This window comes from Galeopterus variegatus, unplaced genomic scaffold, assembly GCF_000696425.1.
Source record: "Galeopterus variegatus unplaced genomic scaffold, G_variegatus-3.0.2 Scaffold319, whole genome shotgun sequence".
Taxonomy (NCBI): Eukaryota; Metazoa; Chordata; class Mammalia; order Dermoptera; family Cynocephalidae; genus Galeopterus; species Galeopterus variegatus.
This window is the reverse complement of record NW_007726430.1, coordinates 56,757-70,788: the sequence shown is the minus strand read 5'-3', so window position 1 is coordinate 70,788 and position 14,032 is coordinate 56,757. Positions and strand designations below refer to the sequence as shown.

At 56.1% G+C, this 14,032-nt stretch overlaps 3 protein-coding genes across 9 annotated transcripts; 2 read left to right on the top strand and 1 right to left on the bottom strand.

Moving 5' to 3' along the window:
• The first annotated feature begins 1,250 nt into the window (after positions 1-1,250).
• Positions 1,251-7,859, top strand: ESRRA (estrogen-related receptor alpha). 7 transcript variants are annotated; one of them, XM_008567406.1, is made up of 6 exons: positions 1,251-1,672; positions 5,032-5,148; positions 5,298-5,358; positions 5,813-6,018; positions 6,117-6,386; positions 6,826-7,859. In XM_008567406.1, the coding sequence occupies exons 1-6, from the start codon at positions 1,267-1,269 to the stop codon at positions 7,083-7,085; spliced, it is 1,320 nt and encodes a 439-aa protein (XP_008565628.1). In that variant the 5' UTR covers positions 1,251-1,266; the 3' UTR covers positions 7,086-7,859. The 7 variants fall into 7 exon arrangements, with proteins under 7 accessions (XP_008565628.1, XP_008565626.1, XP_008565625.1 ...); XM_008567404.1 differs by having other exon boundaries at positions 5,298-5,372; positions 5,812-6,018; XM_008567403.1 differs by having other exon boundaries at positions 5,298-5,394; positions 5,825-6,018.
• TRMT112 (tRNA methyltransferase 11-2 homolog (S. cerevisiae)) lies at positions 7,807-8,752 on the bottom strand. Its single transcript, XM_008567410.1, has 4 exons — positions 8,608-8,752; positions 8,413-8,514; positions 8,180-8,269; positions 7,807-8,083 (listed from the first exon to the last, which is right to left on the bottom strand). Exons 1-4 carry the CDS (start codon positions 8,683-8,685, stop codon positions 7,976-7,978), a joined length of 378 nt encoding a protein of 125 aa, XP_008565632.1. The 5' UTR covers positions 8,686-8,752; the 3' UTR covers positions 7,807-7,975.
• A 632-nt stretch (positions 8,753-9,384) lies between these two features.
• On the top strand, positions 9,385-12,726 carry PRDX5 (peroxiredoxin 5). The gene is made up of 6 exons (XM_008567401.1): positions 9,385-9,585; positions 10,790-10,924; positions 11,763-11,894; positions 12,144-12,182; positions 12,321-12,382; positions 12,506-12,726. Exons 1-6 carry the CDS (start codon positions 9,403-9,405, stop codon positions 12,609-12,611), a joined length of 657 nt encoding a protein of 218 aa, XP_008565623.1. The 5' UTR covers positions 9,385-9,402; the 3' UTR covers positions 12,612-12,726.
• The last annotated feature ends 1,306 nt before the right edge of the window (positions 12,727-14,032 follow it).

Sequence of the window (14,032 nt, the reverse complement as noted above, 5' to 3'; positions counted from 1 at the left end):
CGGGATCCGGGCGGGCGCCGGCTCTGGAGTCGGCCTGGATCACGGTCGGGACCGGGTCGGGAGCCATACGGCGTCAGGGTCCCGATCCCGCGTCCGGGTCCTGATGGGCGGCCTGGGTCAGGCTGGGGTTCGGGCTCGGCTCGAGCTGCGGGTCCTGGCCCAGGTCAGGTTTGGGCCTTGAATCCAGCCCCGGGGCAGGGTTCAATCCGGCGCTCGGAGCATGCCAAAGTCCCAGGGGCGGGTCGGGGTGGAAGATGGGGAAGGTTCTCAGTCGGGGAAGGGGCTTCGAAGACCACGTGGGGGCGCTCGAAGGGGCCTTGGGCCACCCTCCTCTCTGGGTCAAAGGTCATCACACCGGCAGGGGAGAACTTCCTCCTTGGCTCTCCCCATTTACTTCCTGATAACCTGATAGAGGTTCCCCGCTGCGGAGGGGGAGAGGAGGCGCAGCAACTTTAGACAACTTCCCATAGGTGTGCGCAGGTCGGGGGAGGGGCGGGGCGCCCCGGGAGGTGGAGGACTCTGCGGCAGTAGGAGTGTAAGAGTGAACGTGCAGGCCGGGGTGCAGGGAGGTGGAGCCGCGCCCGCCGGTGTGGCTGGGGCTGGGCATGCTGGGGCAGGAGGGGGGCGGTGTGTCAGGTGTGAAAGACTGGATGTTTTCACAAGAGTCTGAATGTGGGGACTTGGTGAGAGTGTAAGTGTGAGTGTGTGATCATGAGCCTTGAGTGTGAGTTTGTTTATGGGGTGCACCCTTCAGGAGGACTGTGTGGCTGTGAAAGTCCCCAGCAGAGAGTGAGCATGAGTGGGCATGTGAGGACACCTGAGAACTCAGGTGAGTGGGAGCGTGTGAGGGTGTGAATGTACATGTGAGTCCATCAGCTGCCTTTGGGTCTGTGTGCCTCAGTGTGCTCTTGAATGGAGAACACCCAGATGAGACGGAGATCACTGAAGCACCCCCAACCATCTGGAGAAAATTGGGCAGTATCCTACTTCTGGCTACGGATTCCAGATGGAGTTGAAGTTTGCCCAGGGGCTAAGGTTACCCTGCTCCCTGGCCTGGGTGGGAGTAGGGGTTTTCCAAATCTCCCCCAGGTTCCCAAGTGGGAGACTTGCCATCAGTTACTGGCCTTGGAGCTCTTGGTGACTCTATTCCCATGGCAACAGCTGAGGTCCCCTCTTCATGGGCAGTCCATTCCTTGGACTCTGTCCCTCCTCCCTTCCCCTTGCTGAGCCTGGAAGCCCAGCCCCGGGCCCAGCATTGGACAACCCATGTGGCAGGATGTCTCTCCATCCCCCATTCCAGTGCCTCCTTGCGACCTGACGGGTCTCTCCCTGCAGGTGACCAGCGCCATGTCCAGCCAGGTGGTGGGCATTGAGCCTCTCTACATCAAGGCAGAGCCAGCCAGCCCCGACAGTCCAAAGGGTTCCTCGGAGACTGAGACTGAGCCCCCTGTGGCCCTGGCCCCTGGTCCAGCTCCCACCCGCTGCCTCCCAGGCCACAAGGAGGAGGAGGATGGGGAGGGGGCTGGTCCTGGCGAGCAGGGTGGTGGGAAGCTGGTGCTCAGCTCCCTGCCCAAACGCCTCTGCCTGGTCTGTGGGGACGTGGCCTCTGGCTACCACTATGGCGTGGCATCCTGCGAGGCCTGCAAAGCCTTCTTCAAGAGGACCATCCAGGGTGAGCCCCCACTGCACCCCACTCCTGTGCCCTTTGCCCTGTACCCTTTGGGGCCAGCACCACCCAGTGTTACACTGCTGCGTGCAGTAGGTCCCCAGACTGTCATGGCACTGTTTGAGGTTGGCAGTCTCATGTTTCTAGGCCCTTCTACCTCCCAGGAACTCTTTCCTTTGAAAATTAGATAAAGCCACTAGATGTATTGATAGATTGGAGTGGGATATGAGCAAGAACTCAGGATGCCTCCCGGGTTTCTGGGTACTGTAGGTCTAGCACCTTCGACGGTGGCTCTGAAAAACTCCAAGGCAGCCTCTGCCTGTTCCCAAATTTTGTTCTTACTTCTGGCAACTGCTGACCTCTCTCCAGCATAGAACAGCCCCCCTTTCTTTCTTTTTTTTTTTTTATTGGCTTTTGAGAACGACCCCCTTTTCTTGATTTCCCCAAAGCATCACTAATGCTAGGCAGGTTTTTATAGGTATGAGACCAGCTACATCATATTTTAGCGCTTGACTTTAAAAAGATTTCAGCATAGAACAGCCCCCCTTTCTTTCTTTTTTTTTTTTTAATTGGCTTTTGAGAACAACCCCCTTTTCTTGATTTCCCCAAAGCATCACTAATGCTAGGCAGGTTTTTATAGGTATGAGACCAGCTACCTCATATTTTAGCGCTTGACTTTAAAAAGATTATTAGGCATCCCTGCTTTTAAAGTCATTGTCTTTTTTGTCACTTAGGAAAGCATATCAAAATTCGAGGGAGTGAGCAAGATGCTGATGCAAGCATTTCTTGGGATGGGCCTGATATTTTTATTTTATTTTATTGCAGCTGGCTGGTATTGGGATCTGAACCCATGACCTTGGTGTTATAGGGCTGCGCTCTAACCAACTGAGCTAACCAGCCAGTCCTGGGCCTAATATTTATGTTTTCACATATCTGTCGGTTACTTTGAGTCTATAACATGTATAATTTAAAAAATGTTTGAGTGCTTACCTTGAGCCAGGCACTTCCTTAAGAAAGGTGCCCTTCTACCTTTATGATCTGTTAGCTCCCAACAGCAATGCTGGAAGGTGTCAGCACGTTTCTCATAACTAAGGCTCAGAGAGGTTTTTGAAATTTTGTTCAAGTCTCACAGGTAGAATATCGCAGAACCAGGATTTGAACTTGGGTCAGTTTAGGTCCAGAGCTGAGCTCTTAAATGCCAGACTGCTGCCTCTGCTTATTGCTAATAACTGAACTTCGGACAGATGCCTCACCACTGATTGTGACATGCCAAGGAGTTTTGACTTGGCTGAAACTCACTGGTCTAAAAGTCTGTGCTCTCTTCTGGCCCAGAAGACCAATGAGCCAACAGCTTCTGGTGCAGATGTCTCCTGCCCACCCGGGAACCCTTCATTCTTTGCTGACTCTTGACAAATATTTATTGAGTGGTAGCTATAAATAGTAGTCTTTTATTGAGCACTTAGGTGCTGTGAACCATGCTAAATGTTTTACCCATATTAACCCTCTTAATTCTTGCAACCTGCCTTTGCAGTAAGTATGATTTTTATCATCCCAGTTTTACAGCTGGGAAAACTGAGGGTTGGGTTCAGGGGTTAGGTATGGGACTCGCCCAAGGTCGCACAGTTGGTACATGGCAGCCAGAGCTTTTGTTCTTCACAAACATGAGCTTTGCTGCCCTGGCCAGTGCAGTTTACATGCTAGCAGAGGGGAGAGAGAGGAAGCAGTGAATTGCATAGAGTTATCCCATTACAGCTGTGGTGGAAGGCGAGGAGCACTGTATGTGTATGCCAAGGGACTGGTCTGGGTCTGGGGCTCCGGAGGGCTTCCCTGAGGAGGTGTCTACAGCTGAGCACAGAAGCCAAGTAGGGTATAGGAGAAAGTGCAGCCTGAGGAGAAACATGCTAATGTCCTGTTGGTTGGTTGTGTCCTTTGGTCCTTGAGGTAGTAGCACTTTGAGGCTGGGAGGGCCACCAATGACTACTACATCCTGTTACTAGTGCTGGAAACAGTCCAGGCCCTGGTGGAGCTGAGACTGAAGTGGGCAGACAGATAATAAACAAGATAAATATGCACATATGTAGCATATTAGATGGTGCTGAAAGCTGAAGTGAAACTAAAGCAGAGTTCAGAGGCCAAGGAAACATCTGCAGAGGGGGAGTTGGCGTCACAGCGTGGCCAGGGACAATGAGCAGAGATCTGAAGGAGGTATAGGAGCTGTGTGGATGCTGGGACCAGAGCTCTAGGCAGGGAGCAGCGTGCCCTGAGGCAGGGCCTGTTTGAGGACTGTGGAGGAGACCAAAGGAGGGAGCAGAGGTCAAAAAGGTGACAGGGAGCAGGGGTGCAGGCATTGCAGGCTGCGGGTTCACTTTGTTTTGTACTCTGAGAAGGGAAGTCATTGGAAGAGGGCTTTGAGCGGAGGAGGCACAGGATCTGATGTCGGTTTAATGGGATCCCTCTGGCTGCTGTGTTGAGAATAGATTGAAAGAGGAAGGGGCAGAGTAGGAGGCCCGTGAGATGAGAGGTGACAGTGACTCGGGTTAAGGGTGGAAACAGTTGCCAGGGGCAGAAGGAGATGGATTCTGGACATATGAAGAGGTAAAGCCCACTGGGATTTGTGGATGGGCTGGATGTGGGGTGTGAGAGGAATCAAAGACGCTGCCTAGTTTTCTGCTTGAGCAGCCGGACAAGTGGGGTTGCAGGCTTTGGAGGGTAGATCTCAGTTCCATTTAGGACATGTTAAGTTTTTGATGCCTTCTAGACATGCAAGATGTCAAGGAGGCAGCTGGAAACAAGAGTCTAGGGTTCAGGGCAGGTCTAGGCTAGAGATACAAATTTGAAAGCTCCACGACTGTAAGATCACCATGGGAATGAATAAGTGGGTATGAGGTCCGAGGACAGCCCTGGAGTTCTTCAGTGGGAGAGCTCAGGGAGATGCACAGAAACCACAAAGTGGCCAGTGAGGTGGGAGGAAAACCAGGAGAATGTGGTGTCCTAGACGCAAAAGAAGAAAGTGTTTAAATGTTTCTAGGAGTAGGAAGTGATCAATGGTGTTAGATACTCCTTTTAGGCCAAGTAAGATGAGGACTGGTAATTGACCATTGGATTTAGCAGTGTAGAGGTCATTGTGGCCCCTTGAAAAGAATAGATGAAGGCAGTGTGGCCCAGAGATGTGGCTTGACCAGAGGCTTGGGGCCCCCCGCCCAGCGGCCGTTCCCCTCCCTGCCCTGCTCATGGCATCCTGCTCTCCCTTTCCTCCCCGTACCCCCAGACCCGTGCTTGCCTGGGGCGAGTCAGGGCTCTTCTGTCAGCTGGGCCCCTTCTGGGCCCTGGGAGGCCGCCACTGGAGCCCTGCCTCTTCCTGGCAGGGAGCATCGAGTACAGCTGTCCGGCCTCCAATGAGTGTGAGATCACCAAGCGGAGACGCAAGGCCTGCCAGGCCTGCCGCTTCACCAAGTGCCTGCGGGTGGGCATGCTCAAGGAGGGTGAGCGCTGGGCAGGGGTCCGAGGGGCTGGGTGCACGGGGCCGGGTGGGGCAGAGCCTGGGAAGTTCTGGTGAATGCACTGGGAAGGACAGTGCTGCAGAACAAGCCCATCCCAGCCCCATGGACACAGTCCTTTCCTGCAATTCAAGGGGTGCGCCTGGACCGCGTCCGGGGTGGGCGACAGAAGTACAAGCGTCGGCCAGAGGTGGACCCACTGCCCTTCCCAGGCCCCTTTCCTGCTGGCCCCCTGGCAGTAGCTGGAGGCCCCAGGAAGACAGGTGAGAACACTGAGGCCCTACAGCTCTAGGGCTGGGGTGGGATTAGGACACGGGAGCCTCTGTGTGTCATCATTCACTCAGCACAGTAGTTATCTTGGGCACCACGACCCAGATTTCCTTCATCTATTCACTTATTCATTTCACCAAGAATTATTTGTGAAAATGCGTTTTCCTGCGTCAGTCATAAAGTAGTACAACTGGGAACAGGGAAGGGTTTTCTAATACCCAGAGCCTGTCCACAAATGGACTGGCTTTCCCTGGGAGATAGTGAGCACTCTTCCTTGGAGAGAGGTGTTTGCCTGGCTGGCCAGTGGCTACTGAGGAAGGTCACAGGGGACTGACTGGGAAGAGGCTTGACCTTGAAGGGCCTGTGGGGCCTGATGGATGAATGCTCCCGACTCGAGTCCTCCAACTGTTGCTGCAGCCCCGGTGAATGCACTGGTGTCTCACCTGCTGGTGGTCGAGCCTGAGAAGCTGTATGCCATGCCTGACCCTGCGGGCCCTGATGGACACCTCCCAGCTGTGGCTACTCTCTGTGACCTCTTTGACCGAGAGATCGTGGTCACCATCAGCTGGGCCAAGAGTATCCCAGGTAAAGGACCCAGGAGACCTGGGGCTTCCCTGAATAGCCAGGCCATGCCTGGTTCTGTTGCATTTGCTCAGCCAGGCCTGCCCCCCACTGCCCTCCAGGCTTCTCGTCACTGTCGCTGTCTGACCAGATGTCAGTACTGCAGAGCGTGTGGATGGAGGTACTGGTGTTGGGTGTGGCCCAGCGCTCACTGCCACTTCAGGATGAGCTGGCCTTTGCTGAGGACCTGGTCCTGGATGAAGAGGGGGCACGGGCAGCTGGCCTGGGGGAACTGGGGGCAGCCCTGCTGCAACTGGTGCGGCGACTACAGGCCCTACGGCTGGAGCGAGAGGAGTATGTCCTGCTGAAGGCCTTGGCCCTTGCAAATTCGGGTGAGAGTCTGGGGCAGGCACTGACAGATCTCTCCATAAGACCCTCCAGTTTTTAACTCTATGATGGTGGCACAGTCCCACTTTGCAGATAAGGAAAACTGAGGCTTAGGTAAGAAAAATGACTTGCCGAAAGTCACAAAGCAAGCCAAGGGCAGCCCTGAACTGCACACAGAATTTTGAGCCCTAGTACCATGCTAATGTGGAAAGGTAAAGAGTTTAGTGGGGGGAGGGTGGGGAGGACAAGAGGTGGCCATAGTTGAGGGAGAAAGAAAGCCTGCCCTGGCTTATGGGCAGGAGCCATGAGTAGTGCCCTTCAGTCAGCCAATCGACAAATCCACTTGGCTCATCTTTAGGACCCATCTGGCAGGGCCCAAGCAGATGTGGGTTCTACCCTTTCCAGAGATGGCCCAGGCCAACAGTTCTCCCTTTCTGGTTATAGACTCCGTGCACATCGAAGATGCTGAGGCTGTGGAGCAGCTGCGAGAAGCCCTGCACGAGGCCCTGCTGGAGTATGAAGCTGGCCGGGCCGGCCCTGGAGGAGGTGCTGAGCGGCGGCGGGCAGGCAGGCTGCTGCTCACGTTACCACTCCTCCGTCAGACAGCGGGCAAAGTGCTGGCCCATTTCTATGGGGTGAAGCTGGAGGGCAAGGTGCCCATGCACAAGCTGTTCTTGGAAATGCTTGAGGCCATGATGGACTGAGGCAAGGGGTGGGACAAGTGGGGGTGCTGGCAGGACCTGCCCAGCAGGGGGTCAGCCCCAAGGGGGCAGAGCTGGGGTCTGGGCAGAGCCACAGCCTGCTGGCAGGGCCAGGGCAATGCCATTGGCCCCTGGGAGCAGGCCCCACGCCCTCCCCTCCCCACTCAGGGGTGTCAGAAGCTGGAAACGTGTGTGCCCAGGCTCTGGGCAGTGCTGCCCCTTGCAAGCCATAACGTGCCCCCAGAGTGTAGGGGGCCTTGCGGAAGCCATAGGGGGCTGCAGGGGATGTGTGGGAGGCAGAAGCCTGATCTCAGGGAGGGAAGGGGATGGAGGCCACAGTCTCCCAATGGGTGATGCTTTTGCTGCTGCTTAATCCGACCCCCTCTCCTGAGCAGAGGGGGACTTGGAGAGCAAAGGCCCCTGCCCCCTTCGCTCCTCTCCTCATCATTTGCATTGGGCATTAGTGCCCCCCCCCTTGAAGCAATAACTCCAAGCAGGCTCCAGCCCCTGGACCTCTGGGGTGGCCAGGGTCCCCCATCAGCTCCCACCCAGCCTTCTCAGGGGGTGGGGAGAGCACTGCCTCTATGCCCTGCAGAGCAATAACACTATATTTATTTTTGGGTTTGGCCAGGGAGGCGCAGGGACATGGGGCAAGCCAGGGCCCAGAGCTCTTGGCTGTACAGAGACTCTATTTTAATGTATATTTGCTGCAAAGAAAAACCGCTTTTGGTTTTGAACCTTTAATGAGAAAAAAATATATACTATAGAGCTCCAGAACACTGTGTTCTGTGTCACTGGGTTAAGGGTTCGGAAATACACATAACAGAACTAGTAAACCAGATATACATAAACATATAAACGGTCACAGAATGAAAAAGTGATGCCCGGCATAATTAAGTCTCGGTTTCTTCATCACTCAGCAGCATGTTGGGGATCCCGCGGCTGATGGGGAACAGACGTCCAGACGCTGGGCATTGCAGAGTGCCCTCCAACACATCCACCTGCAGCGGGGAGGGGGTTGGGAGAACAGAGCTGAGCAGCGGCGGCCTCTGCGGGACGCAGGTGGTCGGGGAAACAAGTGATGGGCCGGTTCTCACCTCCAGCAGCACGTGGTGCATATTCCTCAAAAATTTCTCATCACGCTCATACCCTTCAATCGGTTCTTTGGGCACGTCGACCAGGTGCAGCTGTGGGCAATAGGCTTAAATCATTTCTGGACACGCCCGAACCCCAGCCTCAAGCCGGGCTCCAGGGATGCCCGGTACACAGGGCTGCGGTGAGCCCGCCCCCCTCCTTCCAGGGGTATGCACGGGCGGGGGAGGGGCCTTACGGTCTGGGCCGCCTCCAGAAGCGCCGCCCACTCCACCTTAGGTATCATACGCGCCACGAAGTCCGCGTTGAACTCCACAGGTCTGATGCAGACTTCGGTGGCCTGCGGGGCGAGGGGGCTTAGTTAGGCAGGGACCAGACCCTGGCTCCTCTATCCTGCTCGGGAGAGGGGCAAAGAACCGTCCGCGATTAGTACCTGGAGGCGCAGGGGGAAGCCACGGGCCCCCACCCCCCTCACATGGGAGCTCAGGAGGTTGTGAGTGAGCAGCTTCATGTCGCCACACGAGCTCTCGACAGGGCGGAACCGGAAGACGCTGCCCCTCTCTGGCGTCACTTCCGGGGCCACTCCGTTCTATGCTATTGGACGGCCAGAGGACCGGAAGTGGTGAACTTCCTGGAACTTCGGCTTGAGGAGCGGAGGTATGTGAGAGACTCGGGAGGGTCACGCGCTGCTACCGGAAGCGTCTTGGCGGGAGGTTGCTGCGGCGCACGCCCAGAGGTTTTGGCTGAGCGAAAGCCCACTGGTACGAATTCTACGTAAGATGCAAATCATATGTAAAAGAGCTGCAATGCAGGGGTCCTGGCTGAATAGAAAGTAAACATGTTTTTAATCCTACACAAGCGCCTGACGCTATTGTCTTCCACCTCTCTCTTTCGGTAGAGGAACGGAAACACTGTCCAATCCGTAAATTAGGCCCATCAAAACAGCGGCACCTCCTGCTTGTATGTAAATTAGTTCCACTGCCGCTGAAGCCTCCGCCCCATTTGTAATTGCCTCACTGACCCAGCCCCTAATGCAAATAAGCCTAGAACCCGGAAGCTCCGTCCGGGCCCTTTGCAGCCTGCGCCTGCGCAGTGGAGGAGGCTGGCCGGGGGCCTGCGCTGTCGAGGCCCCGCCTGTTGCTCGGTCCCGCGGCTGCGCTTCGCGCCAGGTCCCGCCTCCTGGGGCGGCTCCGGCCGGGGGGGCGGGGTGGTTGCGCTCGGGGCGGGCATGGGGCTGGCGGTGCTGTACGTCCTGGGCCGTCGAGCGGGCTCCGGACTCACTCGTGCGGCCGCCCTTGAGTTTGCGGTAGCTGCGGCGGCAGCGAGGCGACGACTTGAAGTAGAAGGAGGGTGGGCGCTTGGCGGGGCCCGCAGTTTCAGCAGCGCCACCGCAGCCATGGCCCGGATCAAGGTGACAGCTGACCCTCCCCACCCTCCGATTCCTCCCAAATTCCCCAAGGCCTCCCCGCCACCCCCGTCCCGCTCGTCGGGGGTTGTCGCCGTCTTTTCTGCCCTCCAGACCCGTCCCCGCCGCCCCAGCGCCCCCTCCTGTGGTCTGTCCCTCCCGTCTCCTCAGCAAGACCCCATGGCTGCCCCACAGTTTTCGCCAGTTTTGGGGGCCTCGTGCCTCCTTGCCTCGTCTGCCCTCACATCCACCCTGCGACACTCTGCGACGGGTCTCCACCGTTTTCAGGCGATTGAATATCATGCATCCCCACCTTCTGGAACCATCTCCTTTGCCCCAGGAGAACCATCTCCTTTTCAACCCCCTTACGTGTCCCTCATGCTTTTGTGATAGTACTGGGCATCACTCCACCCCATCTGAAACTGTTGTCCCTTCCCCCGTTGGTGTCCTCTTCATTCTACTCCATGACATTCTCCCCTCCTCCCGTGGCTAGTTCTCACCCTTACGCTGAGTCTCTCTCCCTTCTGGAACCATCCCCTGCTCCTTGGACCTTCCCCCATTTCCCCCCACACTCTTCTGAGACTCCCCTCCACCTTCTCCATCCTACTCCCAACCTCTGGGCCCCTCCAAGACTCTCCCGCCTCTGACCCTCCTTCCTTTCTGGCTGCCTCCTCTGGCCCTATGAAGTCTTCACTCTTCCAGGTAGGCTGATCATTCCTGCTTGAAGAGATTCCTTATGTTATACCCCACCTGGGCATAGGAGCCAGGACACCCTTCCCTAACTGCCCACATGCTGCTGCCCTCCCTCTTTCTCTTGGTGAGGGTGGGACACTCAGACTTGGCCAGGATCCTCTCCCTCCGTGATGTCAGGGTCTCCTTCTCATCCCCATGTACATACAGCCCTCTGTCCCCTCCCTCTGCCCATTTATCCCACTCCTTTCCTGTAACTTAGGCAGCTGTTTACGCAACCCTTTGAGACACTTAAGGAGGCCTTTTCTCTGTTGTCACCAACTGACCCTTACGAGGAGCAGGGCCACCCTGAAACCTGGAGGGTGTGGTGGCAGAGAGGGGAGGGGATAGGGAGGAACCCTTGGAAACTCTGACACGGCTGGAGCTTCTTGCTGGTGCCAGCAGGCGCAGCTACCAGGCTCTGACTCTGGTTCTCCCCTCTCCCTTCGCCCCCCCCTTACCTTGGAGTCATTCCCTCTAGGTGGGAGATGCCATCCCCGCTGTGGAGGTGTTTGAAGGGGAGCCAGGGAAAAAGGTGAACCTGGCAGAGCTGTTTAAGGGCAAGAAGGGTGTGCTGTTTGGAGTTCCTGGGGCCTTTACCCCTGGCTGTTCCAAGGTGAGGCCCTCCCCCTCTGAGGATCAGGAATTGGGATCTTTTGTATTGTTCTTAAGTCCTCCACATAGTCCTGAGTATGTAGATGATTCGACAGTTAAAAAGCATTTCAGTAGGGCCGGCCCCGTGGCTCACTTGGGAGAGTGCGGTGCTGATAACACCAAGGGTTAAGATCCCCTTCCTTACCAGTAATCTTATTTAAAAAAAAAAGAAAAAAAAAAAAGCATTTCAGTGCCTCCAAAAATAAGTAGAGGCTGTGAAAAAATAGTATCAGGAACAGAATGAAAAAGATGTTGCAGGGCCGGCCTGGTGGCGCACTGCTGCAGTGCTCCGCTTGGGAAGTGCGGTGGCGCTCCCGCCAAGGGTTCGGATCCCACATACAGACCGGCCGCTCACTGGCTGAGCGAGGTGCGGGAGCAACACCGAGGGTTGCGATCCCGTAGCCGGTCCTGGTCCGGTACGGGCGCGACACTGAGGGTTGCGATCCATTGCCGGTCACGAAAAAAAGACAAAAAGGAAAAAAAAAAAAAAAGATGTTGCAATTAAATCCAGCACCGCTAATTGATCCTGCTGGATGACAGGCACTGTGGAAGGTACTTGGGACTTGGGTAACTAAGACATATAGTCCTGCCTATGAGAAGTACATGGTCTTAACATGAACAGGATAAATTTGGATCTGAGCTTCCTAGTAGCCAAGGCAAAAAGAAAACAATGTTTTTCACAGTTCTCATTGTGCAATCAGTGATGTTGAGGCAGGGGTGTAAGGAGTCCTGGAGGTGAAGGGTGGGCTGAGGAGCACATGCAATTATTCTTTTGTTGGCCCTTTATTTCCTTTTCTCAGACGCACCTGCCAGGGTTTGTGGAGCAGGCTGGGACTCTGAAGGACAAGGGGGTCCAGGTGGTGGCATGTCTGAGTGTTAACGATGTCTTTGTGACCAGCGAGTGGGGACGAGCTCACAAGGCAGAAGGCAAGGTAAGGCATGGGGCCTGCAGGGGGTCAGTGCCTGGTAGGAAATTTTTCTTTTTTTTTTCTGACCGGTAAGGGGATCACAACCCTCAGCGTGGTGTTGTCTGTGCTGCGCTCAGCCAGGGAGCGCACCGGCCATCCCTATATAGGATCCGAACCCGCGGCCTTGGCGCTAGCAGCACCACACTCTCCCGAGTGAGCCACAGGGCCGGCCCCGAAATTTTTCTTTGTGACCTTTACTTTCTGTTTTCTCAGGTTCGGCTCCTGGCTGACCCCACTGGAGCCTTTGGGAAGGTGAGTGCCCCTGCGGGGTGGTTCTTGTACCAGACCTTAGAAGCAGGGACTGGGAGGGCCAATGCAGTGTGGAGAGCAGCCTGGAGGGCTTGGCCTATTTTGGGAGCTCCTGACGCTTTTCTCCGTCTCTCTTCTCAGGAGACAGATTTATTATTAGATGACTCATTGGTGTCCCTCTTTGGGAATCGAAGGCTCAAAAGGTAAAGGTGGGAGGGCCCTCCATGGGCATGTCCCTGGGGCCCTGGCTCCTGCCTCCTCTCCTGTCTCCATTGCCAGCCTCCAGCCCCAGGCTGATATAGCTGGCTGGCCTCTCTTCCTGACAGGTTCTCCATGGTGATAGAGAATGGCATAGTGAAGGCCCTGAACGTGGAGCCAGATGGCACAGGCCTTACCTGCAGCCTGGCCCCCAGCATCATCTCGCAACTCTGAGGCCCTGAGCCCAGACTACATCTACCCTTTCCTATCTCACCTGCCTAGCCCTGGGGCCTGGGGCCATCCAGTTGGAACTTTGGCCAGATTTCTACAATAAACCCTCTGGTTCACGTCTGTCTCCTTGGTTTTGAATTGCTGCTGCTCTGAGGGCCAGGCCTCATGCCATAGTCATAGGATAAACTGAGAGCTGCGAGGGTAGCAGGCAGGGGCTGAAGAAGAGAATATAGGGGATCCTGAATTAAGTGGGGGTCAGGGAAGGCCTCTTGAAGGAGGTGTTCTGAACATCAGTCTGGAGGCTGGGAAGGACCCAGTGGTCTGAAGAGCCAGGGGAGGAGCTGTCCATGCAGAGCAAGCACACAGGGAAGGCCCAGGCAGACACGAGTGTTGTGCACACCGTGACCTTTTGTGCTTATCTTTGGGTGTAGGCCAGAAACCCCAGGGTAGGAATCTTGGCTCTAGTAACCCCCCACCAGGGCTGAGCTCTAGCCCCCCCATCCTTTCATATGTGAACCCCTTCTGGGAGCACTCTTGTTGCAGGAAGGGCTGCAGGCACCTTGGGACTATCTGACTGGCAGAAGTGGCTCCACTGGTGTAGGCAGCACTGGTCCAGTCCAGGAGGGCTCCCTCAGGGAGGAGTCTGTAGGTGAACTGTGGAGGGAAGATCTGGTGAGGCCTGGCCAGTAGTGGGTGGGAGTGAGGGGCTGGGAGCCAGGAGACCAGCAGGGTATGGGGCTGGGGACCTGTGCTCCTTGGCCCTGGGAAGCCATGTTCATGGCAGCAGGCAGTGATTACCAGGTCCCTGCTAAGTTTAGGAGCTTGTAGTCTAGAGAGACAGACACTGGCAGAGCACATACTATATGCCAGGCACAGTGCCATGGGCTTCAGGGGTGGTAATGACCCTCCACAACCCAGTGAGGTGTGCATTGTTACTGCCCCTCCGCCACTTAGGGGGCGTCTGGATTTGAGCCTGTGCTTTTGCCACAATGTGGTGCTGTCCTGCTGTGTGCCTTCCGGCCTGGTGGTGACCAGGGCTCAGCCCACAGAGCTGGCCAGGGCAGGCTGCACTCACTGGGAGGTCTGGGAGAAGGTCAAGGAAAGGTGTCTAAGAGGAAATGACCCTAAGGCAGTGGGAGTGGTGCTCCTGGCAGAGGGGACAGCATGGCTGTAGGTATGGAGGGGTGGGACAGCCCAAACTGCTGCAGCACATGGGGAAGCAAAGAGGTGAGGGTGGCTGGGATGAGAGAGGATGCTGGGAGGTCAGCAGGGCCCTTTAAGCCGATAAGCGGCTTGCCTCCACCCTGTGGGTACCTTGGCCACTGAAGGATTTCCACAGGGCAGTGACAGGTTGGATTCATACCTGAGCTACTGCGGGCAGCTTGGCGAGCTGGGGGCAGAGAGAGGCTCTGGGGGGTAGTGTA

Excerpts from the sequence above, each read along its gene's own strand:
- ESRRA (XM_008567402.1), top strand. The coding sequence starts at position 1,267 with ATGTGGCAGGATGTCTCTCCATCCCCCATTCCAGTGCCTCCTTGCGAC. Across the intron at positions 5,149-5,297 it reads GGTGGGCATGCTCAAGGAGG|GGGTGCGCCTGGACCGCGTC; the intron begins GTGAGCGCTGGG and ends CTGCAATTCAAG. Across the intron at positions 5,427-5,850 it reads TGGAGGCCCCAGGAAGACAG|CCCCGGTGAATGCACTGGTG; the intron begins GTGAGAACACTG and ends CTGTTGCTGCAG.
- TRMT112 (XM_008567410.1), bottom strand. The coding sequence starts at position 8,685 with ATGAAGCTGCTCACTCACAACCTCCTGAGCTCCCATGTGAGGGGGGTG. Across the intron at positions 8,270-8,412 it reads TTCTGGAGGCGGCCCAGACC|CTGCACCTGGTCGACGTGCC; the intron begins GTAAGGCCCCTC and ends TATTGCCCACAG. Across the intron at positions 8,084-8,179 it reads TGCACCACGTGCTGCTGGAG|GTGGATGTGTTGGAGGGCAC; the intron begins GTGAGAACCGGC and ends TCCCCGCTGCAG.
- PRDX5 (XM_008567401.1), top strand. The coding sequence starts at position 9,403 with ATGGGGCTGGCGGTGCTGTACGTCCTGGGCCGTCGAGCGGGCTCCGGA. Across the intron at positions 9,586-10,789 it reads CAGCCATGGCCCGGATCAAG|GTGGGAGATGCCATCCCCGC; the intron begins GTGACAGCTGAC and ends CATTCCCTCTAG. Across the intron at positions 10,925-11,762 it reads TTACCCCTGGCTGTTCCAAG|ACGCACCTGCCAGGGTTTGT; the intron begins GTGAGGCCCTCC and ends TCCTTTTCTCAG.